Source organism: Mesoplodon mirus, assembly GCF_964341445.2.
Source record: "Mesoplodon mirus genome assembly, chromosome: 5".
In the NCBI taxonomy this organism is placed as follows: Eukaryota; Metazoa; Chordata; class Mammalia; order Artiodactyla; family Ziphiidae; genus Mesoplodon; species Mesoplodon mirus.
Genome location: NC_138980.1, coordinates 57,607,472 through 57,632,464, shown reverse-complemented (window position 1 = coordinate 57,632,464; position 24,993 = coordinate 57,607,472). Strand labels below are relative to the sequence as shown.

At 53.4% G+C, this 24,993-nt stretch overlaps 1 protein-coding gene across 1 annotated transcript; it reads left to right on the top strand.

The window, feature by feature from the left end:
* Positions 1-6,209: 6,209 nt before the first annotated feature.
* On the top strand, positions 6,210-21,973 carry CDX1 (caudal type homeobox 1; the record flags this gene model as incomplete). Its single annotated transcript, XM_082623338.1, has 3 exons — positions 6,210-6,642; positions 20,869-21,014; positions 21,570-21,973. 3 exons carry the CDS (start codon positions 6,210-6,212, stop codon positions 21,783-21,785), a joined length of 795 nt encoding a protein of 264 aa, XP_082479464.1. The 3' UTR covers positions 21,786-21,973.
* Between the last annotated feature and the right edge of the window lie 3,020 nt (positions 21,974-24,993).

Sequence of the window (24,993 nt, the reverse complement as noted above, 5' to 3'; positions counted from 1 at the left end):
AGAGCCTGGTGTGTTTGAACAGGAAGAAAAGAATGGTTGAGGCACAGAGGAGACATGATGGGGAATAGGCTGGAGAGGTAGTAAGGGGCCCTGTGGGCCCGACAGGAGTCTGGCTTTTGTCCTGAGGGTCAGGAGGGGCCAGTGTAGGATTTTAAGCAGGGCACCGATGAGATCATGGTGGTACGCTGTGGAGGATTGGCTAACAGGGGCAAGAGGCGAGGCAAGGCAGGGGGCTAGTAGGGAGGCTACGGTAGTCGACTGTGGGCTGACTGCCCCCACCCTGACTCTATCCATCCCAGAGGCTGCGGGAATGTATTCAGCTGGGAGTTGGGACTTCTGGGCCCCAGTCCATGCTTGACCACTGACTCACAGTGTGACCTTCCTGTCCTGGCCTCTGTATCTCCTCTGGACAATGGGTCAGACACAGTGCTCCTTCAGATGTGCACATTCTGCCCCTGGGTCTCTGGCTCTAGCGTCCTTTCCGCTCCCTAAGTGGCTGTGTACTGACGGACTGCCCCCCCAGGCCACGCCTCTGCTTCTCCACTGGGAGGGGGAGGGGAATCAGCACATCTTGCGTCAAGATTGAGACTAGGCAGCCAGTGAGCCTTCCAGTAGTACCTCAAAGTGCCAGCAGGTGGCGCCCCAGCCTCTGAAGGGGGCAGGAGGAGGAGAGGACCGTAATGGGAGGGGAGAGGGGAGGGGGGAGGGGGCTCCCAGCAGCTCCAGCACTCACCCATGAGCCTCGCACCTGCCCCCTGAAGGTGGGCAGAGATCACCATCCTCACTTCCACCTCAGGAACAGCTCAGAGAGGGAGAGTTCCTTGCCCAAGGTCACAGAGTGAGGTCGAAGCTTGGCTGGGAGTGGGGGGGGCAGTCTAGGTAAGCCTAATGCTGGCCATGGTGCCCACCAGCTTCTCTTAAGCAAATCACTTCCAACAGGAAGCTAAGCCCAGAGCCTCTTTCTTTCAGGGCCATAAACCTGATTTAAAAACCAAGTTATCACCAAGATCTTTATGAGGCCATGTCTCTGAGCCCCACCCCAGAAGGCCCTGGTTGGGTGTGTGAGAGAAGCCCAGAGGGAGGACCTCCAGAGGGAAGAGGGGCCCACCCGGGGAGCCAGAGGGAAGGAGGGCTCCAATAAACGGCCGCTCCCAGAGATAAGGGGCTGTCAGAGAGGAAGAGGCTGCGACATGGTCAAGGAAGGGCTTCTCCACCCACACATGGTCACAGCGCCACAGCTGGACGGATGTCCAAAGTAACAAGTCCCCAGTGGGCACCCGGGGACACTGAGGCCCAGGGAGGCAAGGACTCAAGGTCACATGGCGAGTCAGAGGCCAAGGTGGGGGAAGACCTGCGATTTCAGACACCTAGCTTGAAATTTTTAAACAAGGTTACAGTGTCCTCAGAGGTGTCACATGGGGGGTAGTTCAGGTCTCTGACTCAGGGGTCCATCTAAGGGTGAGGGTGAGGGGGGAGCTGAGGCTCTTTTGCATGAGGAAGCTAGAGGAGGAAGAGGAATCAGGTATTTGTTTAAGAAAAACCCTGGGGTGAGGGGAGGGGCACATACAGGTTCACTATCCTTCCAGGTGGCTCAGCTGGAGAGGAAAGAAAAACTTCCAGACAGGCCACTCACCTGCTGTGTGGCTTCAGGCAGGTAACTTCACTTCTCTGAGCTCTAGCAGCTTCATCTGTAAAACAGGGATAACAATGACCCGACCTCACCAGGCTGCCATGAGGATGAAATGAGATTAACACATGCAAACAACTTGGCATGATGCCTGGCACTTAGTAAATGCTCAATAAATAATGGTGCTCTTGTTATTATTTCAGCACAGGTAAAAGGGCAAACCCTGCAATCTCAGAGAGATGCAGTGAAAGGGCGCCGAGCTGGTCATCAGAAGAACTGGGTCTGATTCCAGTACAGAACTGACCTGCTGTGGGAACTTGGAAAAAAATCCTTTCTTTAGGCTTCTGGCCCTCAGTTTCCCTACCTGTAAAATGAGTGTGGGTTGACTCTCTAAGAGTCTTGCATGATCAGGATGCTACGAAATGTATGATAGCCTTGCACTCCTACACTACATGGACCAGGGGTGCCGTTTGGAGGATCAGCAGGGCTGGCTGAGGACCCCTTGGGCGCTCTGGTTGGGCAGCAAGAAAGGCCAGTGGGGTCAGGAGACCTAGCTTCTGTGCCCAGCTCTGTACCTCTGTGACCTTGGCCAGGCACCTAGACCTCTCTGTGCTTCCTGCTTCCTTTCCTCATCCAGCAAATGGGGCCAGTTTGTCCCACCTTTCCCAGTACCCAGGGCTCAGGAAAGAGCAGGCCCAAGGTGGGGTGGGGGTGGGTGGAGGCCAGCCCAGGAGGTGTCTGTGGAGAGGCAGGCACCTCCTGCCTCCACCCTGGGAGAGGACAGCACTGAGGGTACCACGGAGCAGCTGGGATGCGCCCCCCCAGGCCTTAGGCCTCCCTAACTCTGCTCTCTCCCTGGCTAGGGAAATAGTCCCTGCTTTGCCTGCAAAGTCCCCCATCCCTCAGCCACAACCCAAGTCCTGGACACTGTCTTTGTCACTCCTGGACCCCTGCCCAGCTTCCTTGCAGCTTTCAGGCTTCCCATCTCTCCTCTGGCTCATTCTCCACACGCCAGCCACAGCCCCCTTCCCACAACGCAAAACCCTTGATAACAACCCCCTACACCCCTCATCAGGTCTGTCCTGCCAGGCCGTGCTCCGTCTCTCTCCACACTCCTCTCCTGCCCCTGTCCTGTGCGCCCCCCATCACTGAACTCCAAACTGGTCTTTCAGTTCTGGAGGACCACGTGTCCCCTCTAGCCTCAACCCCTCTGTTCACACTGTCCCTCTGCCCACAGTGTCCCTCCCTGTTCCCCAGGGCCTTGACTCATATGTCACTTCCTCTTGCAAGACTTCCATGTCTCCTCCCTTTGGGAAAACTCTCCGGATGCCTGGCCCTCACCGAGATGTAATTTTGCTCCTATTTGTGATCATTTGATTCGTACCTGCTTCTCCCCCTTCCCCTTCTGTAAGCACCCCAAGTGCAGAGCCTCGCTCAGTACCTGACACAGGGTCAGCACAAAGGAGGAATGTTAATACACATTTATCAAACATATGAACACATGAACAAATGAATTCCTATACCTAGTCCCAAACTTTAAGCCTTCCATCTAGGTCTGATGTAGCATATTCTTGGAATTAGAGGGCACCTAGAGGGTACCGACTTTCTCACTCCCTGGGACAGGCATCCTTTCAGCAGCATCCCTGACTGGGGACCTCCAGCAGTCACCTGCATACCTTCTGTGATGGTGAGCTCACTCTCTCTTTCACGACCGCCCTCTAGAGAGCACTTTACTATGGGTGGGTTGGAATCCATTTCTGTGCCTGCAGCTTTCTCTCTCAGGTCTTAGGTCTGCCCTGTCCCCTGCCCCAAACTCAGACCTTCAAGTCACTCTCCAGGTCTTTTCTTCCTCCATTCTGAGCAGTCCTGGTTACATCAACTCTGAGAGTAGAGCTCAGTCCTCTTGGGTCTCTTCTCCCTTCTCTGTATTCTTCCCAGTTTCTCACTGACCCCTTGAAAAATTGGGTCCTGGGCAGAGCCCAGCACTCCAGAGGACTTGCTGAGCAAACTTTCACCAACACATCCACTTCCTGACCTTCCCTGCTAAGGCAGTCATGAGCTCATCCATGTCAGCCACAACTCAGGCAGCCCTCTTTCCCCCCTCCGACGAACAACCTTCATTTTGCTGCATAAACTCGGGCATAACCCCTTTCCTTTCGGGGTCTCACTGCTTCCATCTGTGCAATGAAAAGAGTTCCTCCAAGCAGGAAGGGGCACCCGGGGCATAATGTCCCTCACTCTGCTTCAGTAGCTATCAGAGCTGCAGAAGAACAAGATTCTGACCAAGACCAGCTTCATGGGTGAGTCAGCTGTGCAGTCACACAGGGCCCAGTGTTTAGAAGGGCCCCATGCTTGGTTGAATGCTCTACCGTTGCCATCTTGAAATTTATAGTAATTTTTGAACAAGGGATCTTACATCATTTGGCATTGAGCCCTGTAAATTGTGTCCTGATCCTGACACATCTGTCTAGCCCTGAGATGATGCTGACCTGCCCTAGCTAATGTGGTGACCCAAGGGACAGACAGCTTAAATACATAAGACCCTGATTCTGCCCACGTTCTGGGGGTCACATGTCCCTGAACAATTAGGGGGCTCCCAGGAAACGCTGGAGGATCAAATCCCATAGGGGGCTTCTGTGCAGCTCTTTGGCCCTGAACCTTCTGTGGGGAGGCAACGCATCTGCCACAGGCCTTCTGATCCAAAGCCCTGTCCTTCATGAATCCTTCCCCAAATCCCTCTACTTTGCTCCCACTCACGGTTCACTGATGGCCTCTCAACTACTTAACACCCCCCAACCCGGTAGCTGTGAAATGTTTGGCAGTCTTTTTTTTTTTTTTGCGGGCCTCTCACTGTTGTGGCCTCTCCCGTTGCGGAGCACAGGCTCCAGACGCGCAGGCCCAGCGGCCACGGCTCACGGGCCCAGCCGCTCCGCGGCATGTGGGATCCTCCCGGACCGGGGCATGAACCTGTGTCCCCTGCATCGGCAGGCGGACTCTCAACCACTGTGCCACCAGGGAAGCCCTTGGCAGTCTTTAATTGGGCAAGATGCGGGGAGATGCATGACACATTTAAGATACAAGAGAGCCCCAACCATAATAAATAGATCAGGGCTTTAGGATAAGCCAGCTATTAAAAAGACATCTTTGAATCAAATGAAACACTTTGAATATGAACTGGGTATTAGATAATACCCAGGACTTTGTGTTAATTTTTTTGAATTACTTATTTATTTTTTTTATAGAACAGGTTCTTATTAGTTATCTGTTTTATACATATTAGTGTATACATGTCAATCCCAATCTCCCAATTCATCACACCACCACCACCTCCACTTTCCCCCTTGGTGTCCATACATCTGTTCTCTAATCTGTGTCTCTATTTCTGCCCTGCAAACCGGTTCATCTGTACCGTTTTTCTAGGTTCCACATATATGCGTTAATATACGATATTTGCTTTTCTCTTTCTGACTTAACTTCACTCCGTATGACAGTCTCTAGATCCAGGAATCTGTGTTAATTTTGTTAGGTGTGATAATGGCATATTATGTAAGAAAATGCCCATGTGTTTTAGACATGCATGCTGAAGTAAGTAGGGGTAAAATGACATGATGTTTGAAATTTCTTTCAAAATACTTTAGCAAAAAAAGGGAAGCGAGTCAGTTAAATAAGTGTGGCAAAATCTTGATAACGGTTGAAACTGGTGATGGGTATATAGTGATTCACTCTACAATTCTACTTTTGTGTATGTTTGAAACGTCTCATTAAAATAAAGGTGGGAGTGAGGGCGCGGGTAGGGGGGTTGCCAAGAGAATTGTGAGAAGTTCGCTAGAATGTCTCTAAAAGAATGTCGCTACGCCACCTCTCTAAGAACTTTCTCTAGAGAGCCAACTCAGGTGAACTCCCCAATTGTTTGCAGACTCGTGTATGTGCATATGTGCATCTTCCCCCCGGGGGAAAAACATCCACAGCTTTCAAGAGACACTCAGAGGGGTCGTGACCCCTCCCCGCCCCCCCGCAAAAGATTAAGGACCCGCTACCTTAAAGACGGGAACCCCGTTTGAAGTCAGCGTTTCCTCCCCTTCACCTCCAACTGGTCCCTGCGGACTGCGCCACAGGCCCGGTGTGGCTGCGTGACGCTGGCCTGGCGTCCCTGAACCCCTCGGATCCCTTCTCTCCACCTGTAAAAGGGGGTTGCGGGGCGGTCGAGGTGTTCGGGCGGTTAGGTTGGGGCCTCGCAGGAGATTCCCACACCTAGCGATGCCTCGATGCTCGCTCAGGATGCGCCCTCCGCGCCCCCCACCCCCCTTGGCCCCGGCGTCCACCTCCCGCTTGGGGCGGCAATTTGTCTCCTTTTGAACCCCCCGCCCCCGACGGGTTTCCCCCTTTGATTCGCGGCCTGGAGGCTCCCCCCGCTTTGAAATGCAAACCCGCCTCGGCTGGGGCCGTGGCGGTCCGGAGCTATAAAAGGCCTGGGTGGGGCGGGCGGCGGCAGGGCTGGGAGTTCAGGTGAGCAGTTGCTCGTCGGGGCGGCCGGCTGCGGCGGCTCCAGGGCCCAGCATGCGCGGGGGGCCCCGCGGCCACCATGTACGTGGGCTATGTGCTGGACAAGGAATCCCCCGTGTACCCCGGCCCCGCCAGGCCCGCCAGTCTCGGCCTGGGCCCGCAAGCCTACGGCCCCCCGCCGCCTCCGCAGTACCCCGACTTCACCGGCTACTCTCACGTGGAGCCGGGCCCTGTGCCCCCTGCGGCCTGGAGCACGCCCTTCTCTGCGCCCAAGGACGAATGGGCCGCCGCCTACAGTCCGGGCCCCGCGGCCCCCACCGCCAGCCCGGCCCCGCTGGCATTCGGGCCCCCTCCGGACTTTAGCGCGGTGCCCGCGCCCCCGGGGCCTGGGCCGGGTCTCCTGGCGCAGCCCCTCGGCGGCCCAGGCGCACCGTCCTCGCCCGGAGCGCAGAGGCGGACGCCCTACGAGTGGATGCGGCGCAGCGTGGCGGCCGGAGGCGGCGGTGGCAGCGGTAAGCACCCCTCCCTCACCCTGCGCCTCTGGACGGTTCCCCTGGGCGCCGGCAGGTGCTAGAGCGAGGCCCCAGCCGCCCCCTGTCTGACCTCTGCCCCGGCCCTGCTTGGGTTCCAGAGTGTGCCCACCCCCGACTCTGTCCCTGGGGGCTGTTCTCTCAGCTTCCCCCTTCTGAATCCTGGAGCCTCGGGAAGCACAATCTGTCTTTCCCTGTAGACAGGGAGACTGAGACCCCAGCCATGAAGAACGACGCCTTGTGGTTGCGTGGCAAGGCCGGAACTAGACACAGTTCCCCAGACCTTTATCCCAGGGTAAACTTTTAGCAACACTGGCCCTGGTGGTCATCCGTTTCATGCACCCCTATCCCAGCCCCAAAGAGGGGCTGCAAAGCCCCAAAGGACATGCACTGATTATGTGAACACCCATAAGTCACTTCCCTTTCCAGGTCTCAGTCCCCCATCCATACAATGAAGAGATTGGTGGGTCATATCATTTGGACTAAAAAAGAGCCCTCTTTGGTTAGATTGGTGGTGGTGAAGGGTCCCTACCTTACCATCCCAGGGCTCGCCCTGAACTCTTGACCCTGGGGGAGGGGAAAGTAGGAGCAGTTGGGAAGGTGGCTACTGTTTGGCTCCTGAGCCTGTGAACCTTCTGCCCCCAGGCAGGCCTCTTGGATCCACCCTCTTCAAAGGCAGGGGAGGGGGCAGGACAAAGGCTCAGCTTTAATGAGGGGCGGCCTGACCTCCTTCCTAGGTCCCCCCTTTGTCATGTAACAGGCTGGGCCTTGGCTCGGTAGTGACTCCTGTCGGCCAGAAAGTGAACATGATACCCATTGTCCCGACTGTGTCCGGCCTGTCCTGACAAAGGCCACCTGGCCTTAGGGGCGGGAAGTTGGCCTGCCCACCCTTTGATGTCCAGCCCCTCCTCCCTTTCCCCCGGCTGGGAGCGAGCCTAGGACATCCCCCACCTCCTCTCTCTCTTCACCTTCATGTCCCCACACACTCCCAGCAGATGCTGGGGAGGGCTGATCTACAAGTTTGGCTGTATTTGTACCACCTCCTTGGGAGTCCCAGGGACACAGAACCTCCTGTCTGCCTCCGGAGGCCTCAGAGGACTGGGGTTTCTGTCCCAGCTGTGCCACTTGTCTCTGTGGCCTTGGCTAAATAATAACAGCTAATGTTTATGGAACACTTACTAACGGAGCGGGCACTGACCTAATATCTTTTAATTCTTATAACTTTATCATAGGTGCTATCATCACCCCCGTTTTCAAGATGAAGAAACTATGGCATAGAGAGGTTACAGAGTTGTGCAAGTATAGTTATACCTACATAAGCAGTAAATGGTGGGGCTGGGATTTGACCAAGCCTGTGCTCTAATCCTCTGAACAGCGTCTCTTAAATCAGCCATCTTTTCTGGGTCTCAGTTTTACCATCCCATAAGAGGGAAGGGTCTTGTACCTTTGTTTGAGTTACAAAAGGACCCCTTTGTGAAATCTGATGGGAAGTATAAATGTTCTCCCTAGAAAAAAAGTGTTTCCTAATCGGGCAGACAATTTCAGGGGTTCTAAAGGCCCCCAAAAGCTTTATCCATAAACCTCGGTTGAGAATTTTGCATTAGATTATATAAGAGGAAGTGTCTGGGGCCACTGACCCTCAGGGTCCTGCAGTTCTGTGTCTGTTCCCTGAAGAAGGAAGCCCACTTTTCCTGCTCCTTTATTCTGGTTGTTACTTCCTGCTGATCAGGTGACTTTGGAGATGGATGGGGAGGTTCCCCAGGGGCGGGGACTTGGAGAGAGGCCAGCACTGTGTGAGGGGGAGAGAGTGGGTCAGTGGGGGTCAGAGGACTGGCAGGAACCCTGGGGAGCTTCCAGGCTGTGTGATGTCAGGCAAGTCACATCCCGCTGGGCACTGGAGCTGCCGAACTCAGTTCAGCTCTCGTCTCGGAAGTCATTTGGAAACCGTTGTCCCTGGGCACATAGGGGGCCTAGGAGTAACTCTGCCCAAAGGCAAAAGTCCTTTCCACCCTCACTCCCAGAAAGTAAAAGGAAGGGCCGAGGGAGGTTTGGGGGCTCCTGAGGAAAGTGGCCACCCCAGGAGCCAGGTGAGAGCCATTCTGCGTTTTCGAAGGTAGAAGCTGCTGCCTGTCCACTCAGGCAGCATCTGACTCTGACTCTTAAGGTGGGGGCAGAATTGGGGTGGGGTTACAGACCCTCCCTGAAAGAGAGGCCAAGCCTCTCTCCTCTTTGGCCTCAGTTTCTCCTTCTGGGCAGGGAAGATACAGGGTCTCTGGGGGTGTTTCCTGGGTAAGGCTGTTGTCTGGGACAGCAGAGGGAAGGTCAGTGCATGCCATCTCCCCAGATGTTGCTGGTCACCTGTTCTTATTGTACCCTTCTTGCCCCTTCTTCCCCCTTCTGTGCCTCTAGCATTCTAGAATATCTGAACTGGACAGTTAGAGAACAGACACAGAGATGGGAAACTGAAGCCTGGAGATTTTAAGGCATGTTCCAGTTTCACACAAGTGGAGGCTGGGCTGGGATATATGTTGGATGAGTCAGTTTAAAATTTTCCAGTGGCTTCCCTTTATATTTAGGGCAAAATCTACACTCCTTCCTGAGGTCTACAAAGCTGTATGTGCTACTGCAGGCAGGTCTTGTACACATACTGTTCCCTCTCCCTGGAAAACTCTTTCCCCAGACTCTTTGCAGGCTCTCTCTCACCATTCAGGTCTTAGCTTAATGGCCACCTCCTCAGAGAGGTCCTCCATGATGTTCCAAAGTAGGCACCCCCCACCCCCAATACCCATTGATCATCTTTGCCATGTTTCCTTCAGAGCACTAACTTACTTATTTGTGTGTTTGTGTGTTGTCTATTCCCACACCCACTGACCAAGGTAAACTCCTATGAAGTCCAGAACCATGTCTATTTGACCCATGACTACATTCCAGGCACCCAACTCAGTGTGTGGCATTTAGTAGGTGCTCAATACATTTTGTTGAATGAATGAACAGGGCAAGTGTGAGGGACAGTAAGACAGCTCTGGGAGAAGAGGGGAGAGATGAGATCTCAACCTAGAGATGGGACCCATGACTGTCCAGCTGAGCAGCTCATGCCAGTGGTAGAAGCCTGGTTGCCCCCTTCTCCCTACTCCATGGATGGGACAGTACTCCATCCTCACCTGGGGAATAGGCGTGGCTGAGGCTGGGACTAAGATGCCAGCTTTCCCTAAGGAGGGGGCAGGGAAGATGGGGAAGATGTGGGAGAGGCTGTTATGTTACCCATTAACCAGTTCTGAGTGATGACTTTCACTTGACTGAGGCCAGGATAGGAAATGACTACAAGGGGCTCTATTTTTTTTTCCTGTCTTCCCCGTTTGCATCTATAAATATCAGCATTTTCCTTAGGAAGTTTCTAAATTATCCTTCTGCTGAAGGCTTAGCCTCCAATTCCTTGTGAGTAGTTTTTCACAGGTTAATGGCCCATTGGGGTGGCTCAGGTCCCATACAAGTCGGGAGATGTCCGCTCAGATGAGGAGACTCTTGCAGCAGGGTTTAGATCTTGGTCCATCCCTGTCAGGTTACAGATAGAGAAACTGAGGCCCGTGGAGGGGATGAACCCTCCTCTCCCCACCACATCCTAGACCCTCTCCCTTGGCCCACTGCCACAGTCACCAACCTGGCCTCTCACCTTCAGCCTCTCTCTGATGCCCTAGCTGCCCTCTAAACCATGGCTCCCCACTGCCATGGAATTGCCATTTCATTTTATGCCATTTCATTGCTGTAAAATCCAGCTCCATTTCAGAGCCCTCTTGAGAACTGGCCCCAACCCACTCTTGAAGCCACTCTCCTGTTACTTTGCCGAGATACAGAAATGCTTACCTGGGACAGTTAAGCGTCGGGCGTGGGAGCCTCAGGCCTGGGATTGCATTTCTGTCAGAAGCTGCATTAGCCTCAGGCAAGTTAATTTGGATCATTTCTCTGAGCCTCAGCTTCTTCCACTGTAACATTAAGATAATAAGATTACACCTTGAAGCAATGGTGCCAGTAGAGCATAGCCCTGACCCTGGCATAAAGTAGGCGCTCAGTGCACTGGTGCCCGTGACCATCTCTACTAGTCCTTAGCAGGTGCACGCGAGTACACACCTCACACTCCCTGCCTCTCTATTATGGGTCCCTTGATCTGAACTGCCCTCCCTTCCCTCTCCTACATGTTTACCAGGTCAAATCCTGCTTCTTCTCCAAGGCCACCTCCTCTAGGAAGCCCTCCTTGGTTCCCTCCCCTACAAACACTGTACCAGGCCCTTGTTTTGAACAACATTTATCACTGACTGTCTTGTTGATCCCTGCCATCTACCATCTGTTATCCCCTCAAGGAGCAGTGCTAATCAGTCCTGTCCTTCTCACCATACCTTGCACATTGTAGGAGCTCACGATAAAGCTAATAACTGTGGCATCAGCTGAGTTTTTAACATGTGCCAGGCACTGTGCCAAGAACTTTGCATGGATGATCTCACTTAAGTCTCATAACAACTCTAAGAGGTGTGAGGATCTATTATTAGCTTCATTTTACAGATAAAGTTAATGAGGCTCAGAGAGGGTAAGGTGGCTTGCCCAAGCTCACACAGCTGGGATGCTGCTGCACAGTGTTCAGACCTAGACTCTACAGCCTAATGAGCATCTATCAAATAAAGCAACAGGGCTTCCCTGTTGCGCAGTGGTTGAGAATCTGCCTGCTAATGCAGGGGACATGGGTTCGAGCCCTGGTCTGGGAGGATCCCACATGCCGCAGAGCAACTAGGCCTGTAATCCACAGCTACTGAGCCTGCGCGTCTGGAGCCTGTGCTCCGCAACGACAGAGGCCGCGATAGTGAGAGGCCCGCGCACCACAGTGAAGAGTGGCCCCCACTTGCCACAACTAGAGAAAGCCCTCATACAGAAACGAAGACCCAACACAGCCATAAATAAATAAAATAAAATAAAATAAAATAAAATAAAATAAAAATAAAGCAACACACTCAGAATGGGAGCCCAAGACCCCTCCCCATGTGCATTCCAGTCCAGGTGGGGAAAAGGAGGCCAGTGAGAGATGAGCTATAAAAAGCTGGAGGGGGGGGATGGGCACAGCAGGTGCTGGGCTGTTTAAAACTGGTTCTCAAGGCAGAAACTCCATTTGCCACCTCATCTCTCAGATGTACCTGGGAAGGGGGGAGTGACCCAGTTAGAAGGTGGCAGAAGGCTTTTTTCAGTTGGGTGTTCCCCCCACATGCACACTTTGGCAGATATTGCTGCTGAGAGCTTGGGGAGCTGTTCTGAAGGTCCAAAACCGCTTTGTTAGCAGCAAGCCTGGCTTGTCGATGAGGAATTATCTTAATGAGATGACCCCTCAAGTTTCTGTCCTGGAGCTCTTGGGATTTGGAGACATTTACATCTGGAGTCAGGTCCATCACCGTGTTAACATGCTAAGCCCTCCCCCTGCCATACTTGCCCATCAACCTTATAGGGATGCCACACATAGATCCCTCAGCATCACCAGAGAGAGGGAGCAGACGTTAGTGAAAGCCGAGACTGACACTCCAGGCTCAACCCCCTCTGATGTCTTCCCATTTCTCTTGAAGTCAAATCCAAACGCCTCACCCCAGGGCTCAAAGCCCTGCTAACCTCTCCAGGCTCATCACATGCCTCTTTCATTCAGTCATGTAGGCAGGCAGGCAGTAATAGTCTCTGCGTCTCTCTTCTGTGCCAAACATTCTGCTAGGTGCTAGAGATTCCTGCCAGAAGAAGCAGACGGGGTCCCTCACAGAGCTGGTCCTCTGTTGCTGCTCTCTGCCTTAGGGCATTTGCACATGCTGTTCTGTCTTCCTGGGATATTCTTCCCCATTGGTGACATGGAAACCTCCTTCTCAACCATCATATCTTGGCTTAAATGTCATCTCCTCCAGGAGGTGACATTTAGCTGCCCCAAGCTAAATAAAGTAGGTTCCCTCCCCCACCGCCTCCCGCCACTTAATCTAGCTCTCAGCTCCATTGCTTTCCTTCACACTCATCACAGTTCGTAATTATTTCGTTTGTTTGTTTTTAATCTACCCCCCACCCATGAAAAACAGGAATGAACTGTTTAACAAATAAGTACCGAGCACCTCCCATAGTAATAATAAAATGAACTAGCATCTATTGAGTACTCGCTATTTTTTCAAATGCAGGTATTTTCGACCCCAGAACAGCACATTTCTGCATTAGGTTCGTGAATTTGACTAAGGCTGTGGGAGCAGTGGAGCTGGACAGAAGGATGTCCTTTAGAGGCTGAGCCACCAGCTGATGGATTGGATGTGGGAAGCAGGGGATGTGCCACCTAGGCTTTTGGCCTGAGTGGCTGAGGATGGGGGCCATTTACTGCGAGGGGAAGACCAGGAAGCAGTAGGTCTGTGTTAAGTTTAACAAGGATTCATCAAGTATTCGCTGTGTGTGTCTGGCACTGTTGTGGAACCAAATGAGCAAGGTGCCATGGTCTCTGCCCTCACAGAGCATTCAGGGAGCCAGGAACCAAGGGGAAGGGATTTGCCAAGGTTCCTCAATGAGCTAGAAAAGGGCTGGAGTCCAGAGCCCCATCCTGCCCCTCTGCCCCAAATGTGACTCTTCAGGACCCACGCCTGTGGATGATTAGGCAGGGACTTCACCTCCAGACCAGAGGAGGATGGCCAGGGTAGGACAGAGGCCTGGAGACTCCACCAGGAAACAGCTGGTGGCCTCAAGTTGTTCAGCCCAGAAGAAGATGTGAAGGGATGCAGTCACTGCTTGCAACTCTTAGAAGGGCTGTTCTAGGCCAAGGGTGCCCCTTATTTCTGGTGCCCCTTGTGGAAAATCCTGGGAAGAATATAAATGGGTGATGGATGCAAGAACAGGCTGCTTTGTAGATAGTCCAAGCAGTCTGGTTAGGTATGCTATGAGGGTGTGAGCATCTAGCCCTGGCTGGGAGTTTGATCTAGCCGTGTTGTCCAATAGAACTTTCTATAGCTCTCTATCTATGCTGTTCAGTGTGCTAGCCACTAGCTACACGTGTCTATTGAGCACTTGCTATATGGTTAGTGTGACTAAAGAGCTGAATTTTTAATTCCATTTAATTAATTTTAATTTAAATAGCCACATGTGGCTAGTAGCTGTCATATAGGACAGTGCAGGAAAATCCCGCTCAAGAGTTTCTAGAATGTAATCCATTCCAGATGGGCTCCTTATTCTCCACTGAGGAATCCCTCTTGCCTCTATTGTCTCTGCAGTCATCATCTTCTCCTTCTTCTTCCTCCTCCTCTTCCTTCTTCTTCATCATTGACACAGATAGCTTTTATTACTAACTACCTTGTTAAAGAAATGATCACATCTAATCTCCACAGCTACCATGTCTAAAGGAGGCATTCATGTCCTCATTTGACCCATGAGTAAACTGGGATTCAGAGAGGTTCAGTGACTTGCCTGGGTTCCCACTGCTGGCACCTGGCCTGGCTGGGTTAGAACCACTGCGTCTATCTGACTCTGAAGTTTCTGTCCTCTTCACTGCTTCTCGTAGCCAAGTCAGACTGTGGACCCCCTTGAGAAGACAGGAGAGGGGAAGAGGCCTGGGAGGAGGAGGGGGCGGTGCTAACTGAGTGCTGTGACTAGGAAGGAGGGTGACAGTGGGGTGGAGAAGCTTGCCTAAGGCTACAGGGCCCCTGAGCGTGGCTGGCCTGCCTATCCTCCTCTCATCTCACCCCCGCCCCCATGCCAGCCACGCCCCTGCTCCAGGAATGAGCAGGGGTGAATGAGGAACTGTGCTAGAGCAGCCTGGGACCCGCAAACCAGCCGGAACAAGGACCAGTCATGGGCCCAGCAGAGAGCCTCATTGCCCAGGGAGGATATCCGTCCACCATTGAACTGGGTGGGTCAGGGCTGCTGCAGCGGAAGTCCCACCCACTGGTGGTACAGATGAGGACATGGGTCCAAGCTGAACATCACATGTCTGGCTGGTGGCCTGGCCAGACCTCCCCACCCCTAGGCCAATGTTCTTTGCCCTGCGGCTCCCCATCAGGCAGCATGCCCCCCTCTCCCGAGGGATTCCTCCAACATCCACTTCTGCAAATAGCTCAGTTTTCCTTGTGTCCATAGCTCCTTGCCCTTTGCAAACTGCTTTCACACCCATTCTGTTCCCCGGGGGAAGGAAAGCCCAGAGAAATTCAATCACTTGTCAAGTCCTTTAGCTAAGGATGCAGACCTGGGCCCAGGTCCTTAAGGGAGGACTCAGAGCTACACAGAAGTTCAGAATCTACAGGGCCCTTGGAGCTGACACCAAACCTTCTTCTGATGCACAGGAGAAACTGAGGCCCAGAGAGGAGAAGGGACTTATTTAAGGCCACACAGATGGCACAGAACTGGGACCAGGACCTACTGACTCCAGCTGGTGGTTCAGAATCCCCTCTGGTAGGCTTGTTAAAGATGGCAGGGAGACCAGGATGCAATAGATCTGAGAGCTTGGGAATATGTATTTTTAACAAGCATCCATGCATGCATATGTGCATTCCTCTGTGTGTGTGTGTGTGTGTGTGTGTGTGTGTGTGTGTGTGTGTGTGTGTGTGTGTGTGTGTGTGTGTGTGTCGGTCGGGGTTGTGGGGATTTTGATATACAGCCAGTGGGGCTGGACCACACAGAGAGGGGTCATGGATTTGTGTTCCAAGCCCTAGGGCCAGAGCTGGCAGTGTCATCCCTCAGGGCCACAAACCCAGCAGGAAGAGGTCAAAGGACGTGCTGACCCAGAGGCCACTCAATTTTCCTGGAGGCACCTACCCCACCCTGGGGGCACCTACCCCACCCTGGGAGCAGAGGCTGAACTCTGGCCCAGGCTAGATGGGGAGGCCCCACTGCAGACCGCCAGGCTCCTGCCCTCTATCCTCCAGCTGGGCAGGCCCAGTTTCTAGACTCTCAGACAGGGAAATCAGTCTTAGAATTCTTTCAGCAAAAATAACAAATATAATCAGAGCATCAACAAACATTGGAAGCTTCATGTTTCCAAGTTGGAAGGGACCTTGTAAATAAACAGTCTCATCCAACACACAGCCCATCGCTCAGATCCATTTCCCAGGATCCCTGCCATGTGGTTATGCCACCATGGAAATGAATAAGATCTACCTTTCCCTGTGTACCTACTGTGTGCCAGGTACTGTGCTAGGCATCATTCATCCATCCATCTCAAGTGATCCCCTGTACACCCGAAAGTTGGAGATCATTATGGGAGACCTTACACTGGGCCATAGGTTCTAATGCTGTTTCTGAGGCTAGACAGACCTGGGCTAAATCTCACCTTCCAGATGTGCAGACCTTGCTGAAACTCAGTTTTCTCATCTGTAAACTAGGGATAACAGTTGCACAGCTTCATAGGTTGTTGAGAGATGTATGCAAAGTGCCTGACACATGGACACATTGGCCATTATTACAATAATAATTATCCCCATTTTACAGATACAGAATTTGAGGCTCAGAGAGGTGTGAGGTGTCCTAGATCACCCAGCCATTGAGAAGCTTCATGGCACAGCCCCGGAGGTCTACTTGCCCAAACAACCACATGTCAGGGTCACCTGGAGAGCTATTCAAGTTTCAAATCCCAGAGGCCCACTTCAGTCCCATTGAGTCTGAACTTCTGGGCCAGAATCTGTGCTTTTAAAAAGCTCCCCAAGCAATTCTGAGGCTGCTGGTCAGGTATTTAGAACCATTAGCCTGGAGCTTCCCAGGACCTCTACTGTGCATGCTTTAGGGATGGGAAGTTTGCTACCTCCACGGCAGCCTGATGCATATGGATGGGCCATTCCTCACATCCCACAGCCAGAGCAGAGAGAAAGCCTCTCATTTGCAGAGTTATCCAAGGCTCTTCTCTCCCCATGCTTCACCCCTAAGAGCTGGTAGGGGGGCTCCCACCCTCCCTCCCACCTACTTGCACTGGCATCTGGCCCAGAGGGTTATTCGTTAGGTGGCTGGGAGTGGCCTGGCCCCCATCAGACACCTGTTACAGGAGCCCGGACTTCCCTCTTAGGCCCAGTGTCCCAAGGGCCTGTAAATCATTCATCCTGGGCCCTCTCCCTGCCCCACCACTGTCACGCACCTCCCTGCCCCCTCTCTCCTGGGCCCCCAGGGTGGCACAGGTGTTCACAGGAGGGGAAAGGAGGTTTGCTCACGGCAGTGGGGAGTTCTGGCCCAGAGCTGGGACTGGAGCCCAGGGCTCCTGATTGTCATTAAAAATACAAATTCACATCTGCACATGGTAAAAATTTAAACATCCCAAAGACTCCCTCCTACCTATGGCTCCCCAGCCTCTAGTCCCCTCTCTAAGGCATGCCAACCCCCATTACTGGTTTCTTGTGTATTCTTTCAGAAAGAACTCGGTGCACAAACATGTTTGAGTGTGTGTGTGTGTGTATTCCATTTTTATACAAAAATAGCAACATACTATCTACAACATTTTGCCTTTTTTTAAACTTAACAATATATTTTTAGAAATTGCTCCACATTGGCACCTACGGAGCTTTGTAATTTCTTTTTAGTGACTGTGTAGTGCTCCTCTCCATGGATGTACCATCGCTTATCTTATTAGCCAGTCCTGACTCATAGACATGTACATTGTCCTTAGTTCTGTGCTATTTGAAACAGCTACCTCTTTGGGCATTTTTCTGTGGGATTGATCCCTAGAAGTGGGATTAATGAGTCAAAGGGCATGTGCATGTTAAATGAGGCTGAGATCACCAAGTTGGGCCCCAAGGAGGATGTTCCCATTATCACCTTCTGGACAGCAGGTGGGACTCCCTGGTTCCTGGACCACACAGTGCGATATCAAACATTTTGTTTTCTGGCAGAGCCATTTTCTTAGCAATAAAATTGTGTGCTTTGAGCAACTCCACCAGATAGAAGTGGCCAATGTGTTCCTGAGCCCACCAGCCCTTCTCTTGGGTCCAGGGAGGGGGTGACAGAGCCTGTAGGCTGGGTCTTCACTGCCAGCCTTGCTAGAGTCTGTAACTATGCAGAGAGGAGTAACTATGCAGCTAGAGTCCCATCTCTCATCTAATTCCGTCCGTCCCCTGACCCAAAAGAGCCTGGCTGGAGGTCAGGAAACCTGAGCCCAGGTTTATACCATTACCAGAAAGGATGGGCCTCAGCAAGTGAACTTTTCTGAGCCTCAATTTCTCCCAACTATGAAATGGGTGCAGTGGATCCCCACTTGCTCATCAGGAAGGATGGGACCGAGGGTTGGGTGCCTGAGGGAAGGGGGGGTGTCTTTTATAATCTCTCAGGCTGAGGTTTGGGTGGGCAGGGAGCCTCCTCCCCCTACCTCAGGCTGTGAATCTTCTAGGCATTTTCAACCTGTGGGCCATCCAGCCTCAGCCCAGCGCTTTCAGGGATCTGCCCTCACCATGGTCTGGACCCTCTCTTCCCAGAAATACAAGTAGATGGGTGGTCTGTTGTTTGAGCTTCTGCTGCCAATGCTTAGAGGGCCCTATAGCAGTCTCTGTGGACCCTAAATCTGATGGGGTGAGGAGTTGTGCACTAGAGCAGGAGCGAGACCTGCAGGCCTGGTGAAATGGCCTTGGGCAAGTCCATGGCACCCTGGGGCTTCAATGACCCTGACTGTACAGGGAGGTTGGACTAGAAGGACTCACAAGGCCTCTCTTATTTGGACCTCTGGACGCTGTATAACCATCCTGAACGTCAGTCTCTTCATCTATAAAGTGGGAGGAGACTAAACTCCCATGACCCCTTCTGGCTTTAGCCCAGTGAACCCAGTGGGGCTGTGGGTTCAGAGCTCTGCTGGGTTTCAGTGGTGGTACATTAGGCAGAACAGTTTTTGAGCCAGCATTGAATTTTCTAGGTCAAGGAGGGGCCCCATCTGGAGCCAAGGCCTCGGCAGCCACTCCCTTGTCCCTTTCCTGGGCTAGGCCTGGCCAAGGGCCAAGGCCGTCCCGTGCTGCGTCGGGCAGTGGGCTGAGGTCAGTGGTTGTGGAAGAGTCCAGTGTGGTTCTGCTACTCTGGCAGGAAGCCCAAGGAAAAGAGCCGAGGAACATGTGTTGTCTCCTGTTCTCCACAAACCCTTTGGCTCTGAGGAGCCCAGCGCTGTCCTGCCAAGCTGTGTGGGCTGGAATGGCACTGGTGGGAGGGTGGTTAGCGCAGTGGTGCCGAGGAGCGGGCAGGCCCAGAGCTGGGGCCAGGGAGATGAAGGCCAGGTTACTGCGGGGGCCCTTGGCTGAAGTGGGATGGGTTCGATGGTTATGCAGACCCGCCATGCCCTGGTGGGACACATGGGTGGGTCTAAAAAGTGCTTGCGCTCAGCTTCTTACAAGGAAACTGGTGTTGAGTCTGGCCCCGACAGCAGCCCAGGCCAAGCATGACTCTTTTTTTTTTTTTTTTTTTTTTGCTGTACGCGGGCCTCTCACTGTTGTGGCCTCTCCCGTTGCGGAGCACAGGCTCCGGACGCACAGGCTCAGCGGCCATGGCTCACGGGCCCAGCCGCTCCGCGGCATATGGGATCCTCCCAGACCGGGGCACGAACCCGTATCCCCTGCATCGGCAGGCGGACTCTCAACCACTGCGCCACCAGGGAGGCCCATGACTCTTAATATTCTCTCCAGACGGACCTCTGATCCCAGCCCGAAAGAGATCCCTGACATTAACCCAGTCGGTCCTCAAATCCACTTCCTCAAATCCACGAGGCTGAGCCTCGTGTGGAAGTCAAGCCAACCCTGCCTGGGTTATGGCAGGTCTCCCCACACTTCCCCCTTCTCACCAATCTGTTCTCCATGCAGCAGCCAGAGTAATCTTAAATCCTACATCAGACCTCTTGTCTCCTCTGCTCAGAACCCTGCAATGGCTCCTGTCCCAGACGGAGTAAAACCCAGAGTCCCTTCCGGGGCTCACAGGCCCGGCTCGACCTGTCCGCTCCCTTGGCTCACGGCACCCTAGGTGCACCAGCCTCCTCACTGGTCCTTAATCTTCAGGCGGCAGGCATGACCCCATCAGGGCCTTTGCACCTACTGTTCCCTCCGCCTGGGAACCTCTTCCCCAGACAGCTGCATTGCTCCTTCCCTCACCTCCTTTAGATCTTTGCTTAAGTTCCCCTTCAAGGTAAGGCCTTCATGGACCACTCTATTTAAAATCACAGCCTCACTCCTCCTTAAATTCCCAGTCCTTCTTTTTCTCTGAAATACTTATCATCAATCAACATATCAAATAATTTCCATATTTATTTTATTTTTGCCCATCTCCCTCCACTAGAACCTAAGCTTCACGAGGGCAGGGACTTTTTGTTTTGCTCACTGCTGTACCCAGCACTTGGCCACAGCAGGAACTCAGTAAATATTTGTGGGCTGATCTGAGTACTCCTGCTCTGTGCCTGGGCACAGGCTGGAGTGTAGATGGCTCCGGGCAGAGCAGTCCCCAGCTCAGGGCTTGGCGCCTAGAACCAGGGCCTTCTGAAGAGCCTGACAGGTCCTGGGGAGCCACCGGCAGCCCCAGTCCTTTCTGTTTGATTGTGCGGCCACCAACCACCAGGCGTTTGACAGGAATTGAGGAGCATATACCCCAGGGCAGTTCCTGCAAGCTTCCTGCTTCGGCCTCCGGCTGTGGCGGCCCTTCCTGCTCTCCTTGCGCACAGGAGAGAGGAGCAGCTGACGTCTCGTTATCTCAAGCTACCCTTGCTGCCAGGTGTTCCTTCCTCCAAGTCTCTAGTGCTCAGACCTGCGGTCTGAGGATCCCCAAATTGGAACCACCTGGGGGCTTGTGAAAAATGGAGATTCCACGCCACAGCTTTCTACTTCACGTTCTCACTGACGCGCTGGAAGCTGTGTTTTTCACAAGCTCCCCGCATGTCTGTTGTGCAGCCACACCTGGGAACTGTTGCACGAAATTGGGTGGGCCTGGCAATCAGAGTAGGGCTCTCAGTCAGGAGACTTGGCCTGAAACCCCCAACTCCACCCGCAGCTTGCTGGGTAACCCTGGGCAAGTTGCTTCCCCTCTCTGAGCCTTAGGGCCCCCCAGATGGGCATGAGAACAGTGCTTGCCTCCCAGGTTGAGAGTCTCGAAGCCTGAGCCTGGGATAATGACTGTTACTCCCTCAAGGTCCTTCTTCAGGGGCCCTGGATTGCTCTTCCTCCCGGGAGCCCTGCCTTGGCCTTTTGCAAGCTCCCCTCCCCACTCACCTCTCCTCCTGGCACCTCTGCTTCTTAGGTAAGACCCGGACCAAGGACAAATACCGCGTGGTCTACACCGACCACCAGCGCCTGGAGCTGGAGAAGGAATTCCACTACAGCCGTTACATCACCATACGGCGGAAGTCAGAGCTGGCCGCCAACCTGGGACTCACCGAACGTCAGGTGTGTGGGGCTCCCACCTCAGCCACGGGAGCAGTACCGGGAGTCTGGCCTCCAGGCTGCCAGGCAGATTATGGAGCTCAGTCGAGGGAGGAGAACAGAGAGGTTGTCTCCCAGCCAGGGTCATACAACACAATAGAAACTGAGCTGCTGCCAATCCCCCGGCCAATTAAACCCAATATCCCTGACCACCAGAAGGGGGATGGGGGCCTGATTAGTTATAGGCTACAGCGGGCTTTAATCAGTGCGGTTTAAATCCAGAGGAGGGAGCAGTCACAGGGAGAACAGGGAAGGCTTCCTGGAGGAGGGGTGTTAGAGCATGGCTTTGGAAGATGGAGAGGAAGAGGGTTACGAGGAAGTTGTCTTAAGAGTAGGGGAGCAAGTTCCAGAGGGGGAGAACGTGTTCAGGGTCCATGAACAGTTGGGGTAGCCGGAGCAAGAGGGAAGCCCCAAGCGCCACATCGAAAAACAAGAGCTCCACTGCCTTTCCTCTTTTCCTCTTGTTCTGTCATTCGGTCTCCCCACCGCCTACCCCATCTCTCTTCTCTGACCCCACAGGTAAAGATCTGGTTCCAAAACCGGCGGGCAAAGGAGCGCAAAGTGAACAAGAAGAAGCAACAGCAGCAGCAGCAGCAACCTTCACAGCCACCCCCTCCCGCCCACGATGTCACCGCCACTCCAGCTGGGCCACCCCTGGGGGGCCTGTGCCCCAGCTCTGCCAGCCTCCTGGGCACCTCCTCCCCAATGCCTGTCAAGGAGGAGTACCTACCGTAGCCCCCCGACCAGCCTTGTGGGCTGGGGGCCTTGAGGACTCAGGGGCTAGGAATGTGGCTCCTGTGGGGGCCCAGGAGGCCTAGTCTGAGTCCCAAACCCTGCCACTGACCAGCTGAGTAACCTTGGACCAACCACCCACGCAGCCCCTGCATCCCCTGGGCCCATCTGTGCAGCGAGCCTGCTGGATAAGGACCTTTTCCAGCTCCGGTGATCTAGGCCTCAGGCGGACAAGGGAGCCTGGGGTGGGAGGTCTTAATCCCCAGGGGGCTAGGTGAGGGGGCCACCCAGCTCCTCCTCCAGAGGCTCAAAGGTGGGAGGCTGCTGTAGGGACTAGACTCCTGGAGAAAGGAGATGGAACCGAGAGAAGATGGAAGGCTTGCAGACCGTGACGTGAGGGGGGGAGGGGGAGGGTGTCAGCTCACACCTGCCTTTTCCTGCAGCCTCACCTCTACCTGCCCCCCCACCCCCCGCCCTGGCGTAACATGCACCAAACCCTCTCCAGGCTGGATGCAAAGCGCAAAGCCCGCAGGATTGGGCCTGAGCAAGAGCCTCTGGGCCACAGAGCCATATTCCCTCACTCAAATTCTCAATGGAGATTCCAGGTTGTGGGGAAGGCCTCTGAAGGGGGACAGAGGGGCAGAGTCCATCCTGCCAAGTCTCTACCTCCCCACCAGGCTGTCCCTCAGGGCCCAGGCCCCAGGGAGCCCCAGAGAACTTGCTCTGGACCAAGCAGACTCACAGCTGGGCAAGGGGTTGCACAGAGAGTGGAACCTCTTGAATGCAGCTTCAAGAATAAAATTTTTTTTCTCTTTTTAAAAATGTATGAAAATCATTATACATAGCATGAAAGGAAAATGCTAACGAAGTGTAAATCATCCTCACCCGTCTCAGCAACTGCATAGTCTCTCCTAGTCTCTGTAGGCCTACAACAAGGTCACCTTTAAAATACTTCTGAAAGATCAAAACAGGACATCATTAGAGTAAGTCTATGAGACTGTTAAATTTTAAGTCCATTTTGTAAGCAGAGTCATCAGATTCAATATTTCAGTCTTTTGAATTTTTCAAATACTTTCAACTCAGGGTTTTCTTTCAACAGATGACATTCGTTGGGCACCCCATATGCCAGGTATGGCTGGGCCCAGGGAATGTACAGTCCTTGCCACCCAGAAGTTCCCAGTCTGAGCTATGCTCTAGGTATCAGGGTAGCAGAGCACCAGGGAGTCCAGAGCGAGCTCCCAGCTTATCTTGGAGGGTCTGGAAGGCTTCCTGGAGGAGGTGATTTTAAACTGAGGCCTAAAGGACTAGTAGGTGCTGTCAGGCCAAGAAGGAGGAATAGTAAAAAAAGATTAAGAGGAATATGAACTTGAAGTACACTTTTTAAAAACTCCTGAGAAAAGCTGCTATTTTGAACTCCCTTCCAGAGGTGGGCAGGAGTCTGCTCCCTGGGGCCTTCACTCCCTACAGGGCTCTGGTGCCAGCTGCCTGCCCCTCTGTTTACTGTTCTGGGAGGTGGCCTAGCCATAAAAAGTGCATGCAGCCTGCCTGCCTGCCCTTTGCTCCTGGGGCACATGACAACAATGCACGAAGTGGATCCAGTCCCCACATGAGCCCCTGAAGAGCAGAGGCACTTCTCTCTCCTCCTCCTGCTGTTGGCCTGGGAGACATCATGGCTTCACTGAGGATGGTGAACATCTAAGGCACGGGAACCAGGTGGTACCAGGGGAGAGGACCAGGGCTCCAGGAGCAGAGGAAGAGGGTTGGTGGCAGGGTGGCTAGTGGTGAGTGAATATAGGTTTCTGATTGTCAAAAGCATTTGCTGTGTGACCCTGGGGTAATTGCTTCCCCACTCTGAGCCTCATTTCCCCATCTGTAAGACTGGGGAGCTTGTTTACCAAGAAGAAATGACTCTGGTCAAGTCAGTTTGAGAAGTCCTGCAGACTCAACCCTTCTGGGAGAGTCACACTGGTGCCTTAACACATCAAAGGCTCTGACAAGTCCCACAGCAAAGAAAACCCTTGAATTTTCTTTAATCCAGCATTCCCCATGCTTCACTACCCAGGAGCCTGCTACCAGCACCTACCAGCACCCCAGTGAACACCGCTCTAGAGTGTGGGAACGCTGTGGGCTGGAGGGCCACACTTCAGCTGTGACTCAGTCAGTGTTTAGTAGCAGATTTTGTTGTCACATGGCCTGGATTCCAGCTTGACTACTTCCAAGCTGTGAGACTTCAGGCAAGTTACTTAGCTTCTCTGAGCCTCAGCCTCCCCATTTGTCAAATGGAAATAAAATACTCTAAGCTATCTAAGCTATCTCAGAGTTATGTTTAGTTATGTTTAGCCCGGCACACAGTAAGTTCTGTGTTTTAGCCACCTGCTCCCTGGGCTGCTGCATCCTAGTGTGATGCTGGCAGGCCTGACTGATGTTCTAACTACCCCCATCCCCAGTGCTGAGGACAGATGGTGGCTGGGAAGATCTGAGGCAGGACAAGGCCGCCCCCAGCCACAGGAAGACCTCTGCCTGGTTGGAGGTCAGTCGCCAGGCCGAGCAGGCTGGGTGAGCTGCAGTTGCTGTCTACGTGGGCGGTCAGGGCCTTGGGTGGGCCCCACAGGTTGGACTGGCCATCACCTGTCAACTGGTGTTTGAGCTCTGTGGAAAAGGAAACTTTTATCTAAGACAACTTCCAAGCAGTGTCTTGAGCTGCGGTGTGAAGTAACGCATTCCCTGCCACCCAGAGAGTTCCACCAGAGGCGGGGGTGTTGTAATGGCTCAGGGAAAAGGACCCATTACGTCCTGTCAGACCCGGCAGCCACCCCAGTGCTAAGAGGTGTTCCAGCTTTCCTATCGGGAATGGCCGATGCTGCTTCTGCTTTGCATATAGTGATTTTATGCTTCCCCCCCTGCTGGGTGGCGGGCCCTGAGCTGATGCTAGAGATGGGGGATGGAAGGTGGGAGGGGGGGCGTCCAGGCAAAAATGATATCTGGCCTGGCCTGGCTGTGGAAGGCCCAGGGCCTGTTTATGACCTCTAGCAAATCAGAAACGTGTGCGTCAGCGCTACGTTTCTATAGACTCCTGACACCATATTGAGAATCTGAGTTTTGTGGATGAGACTCCCAATACTGACTGCCAAGAGACTGGTGTGGGCTGAGTGGAGAGGGCCACAGCTCAAGACTAGGGAAGGTGTCAGGGTTGGGAGTGGAGTGCCCTCAC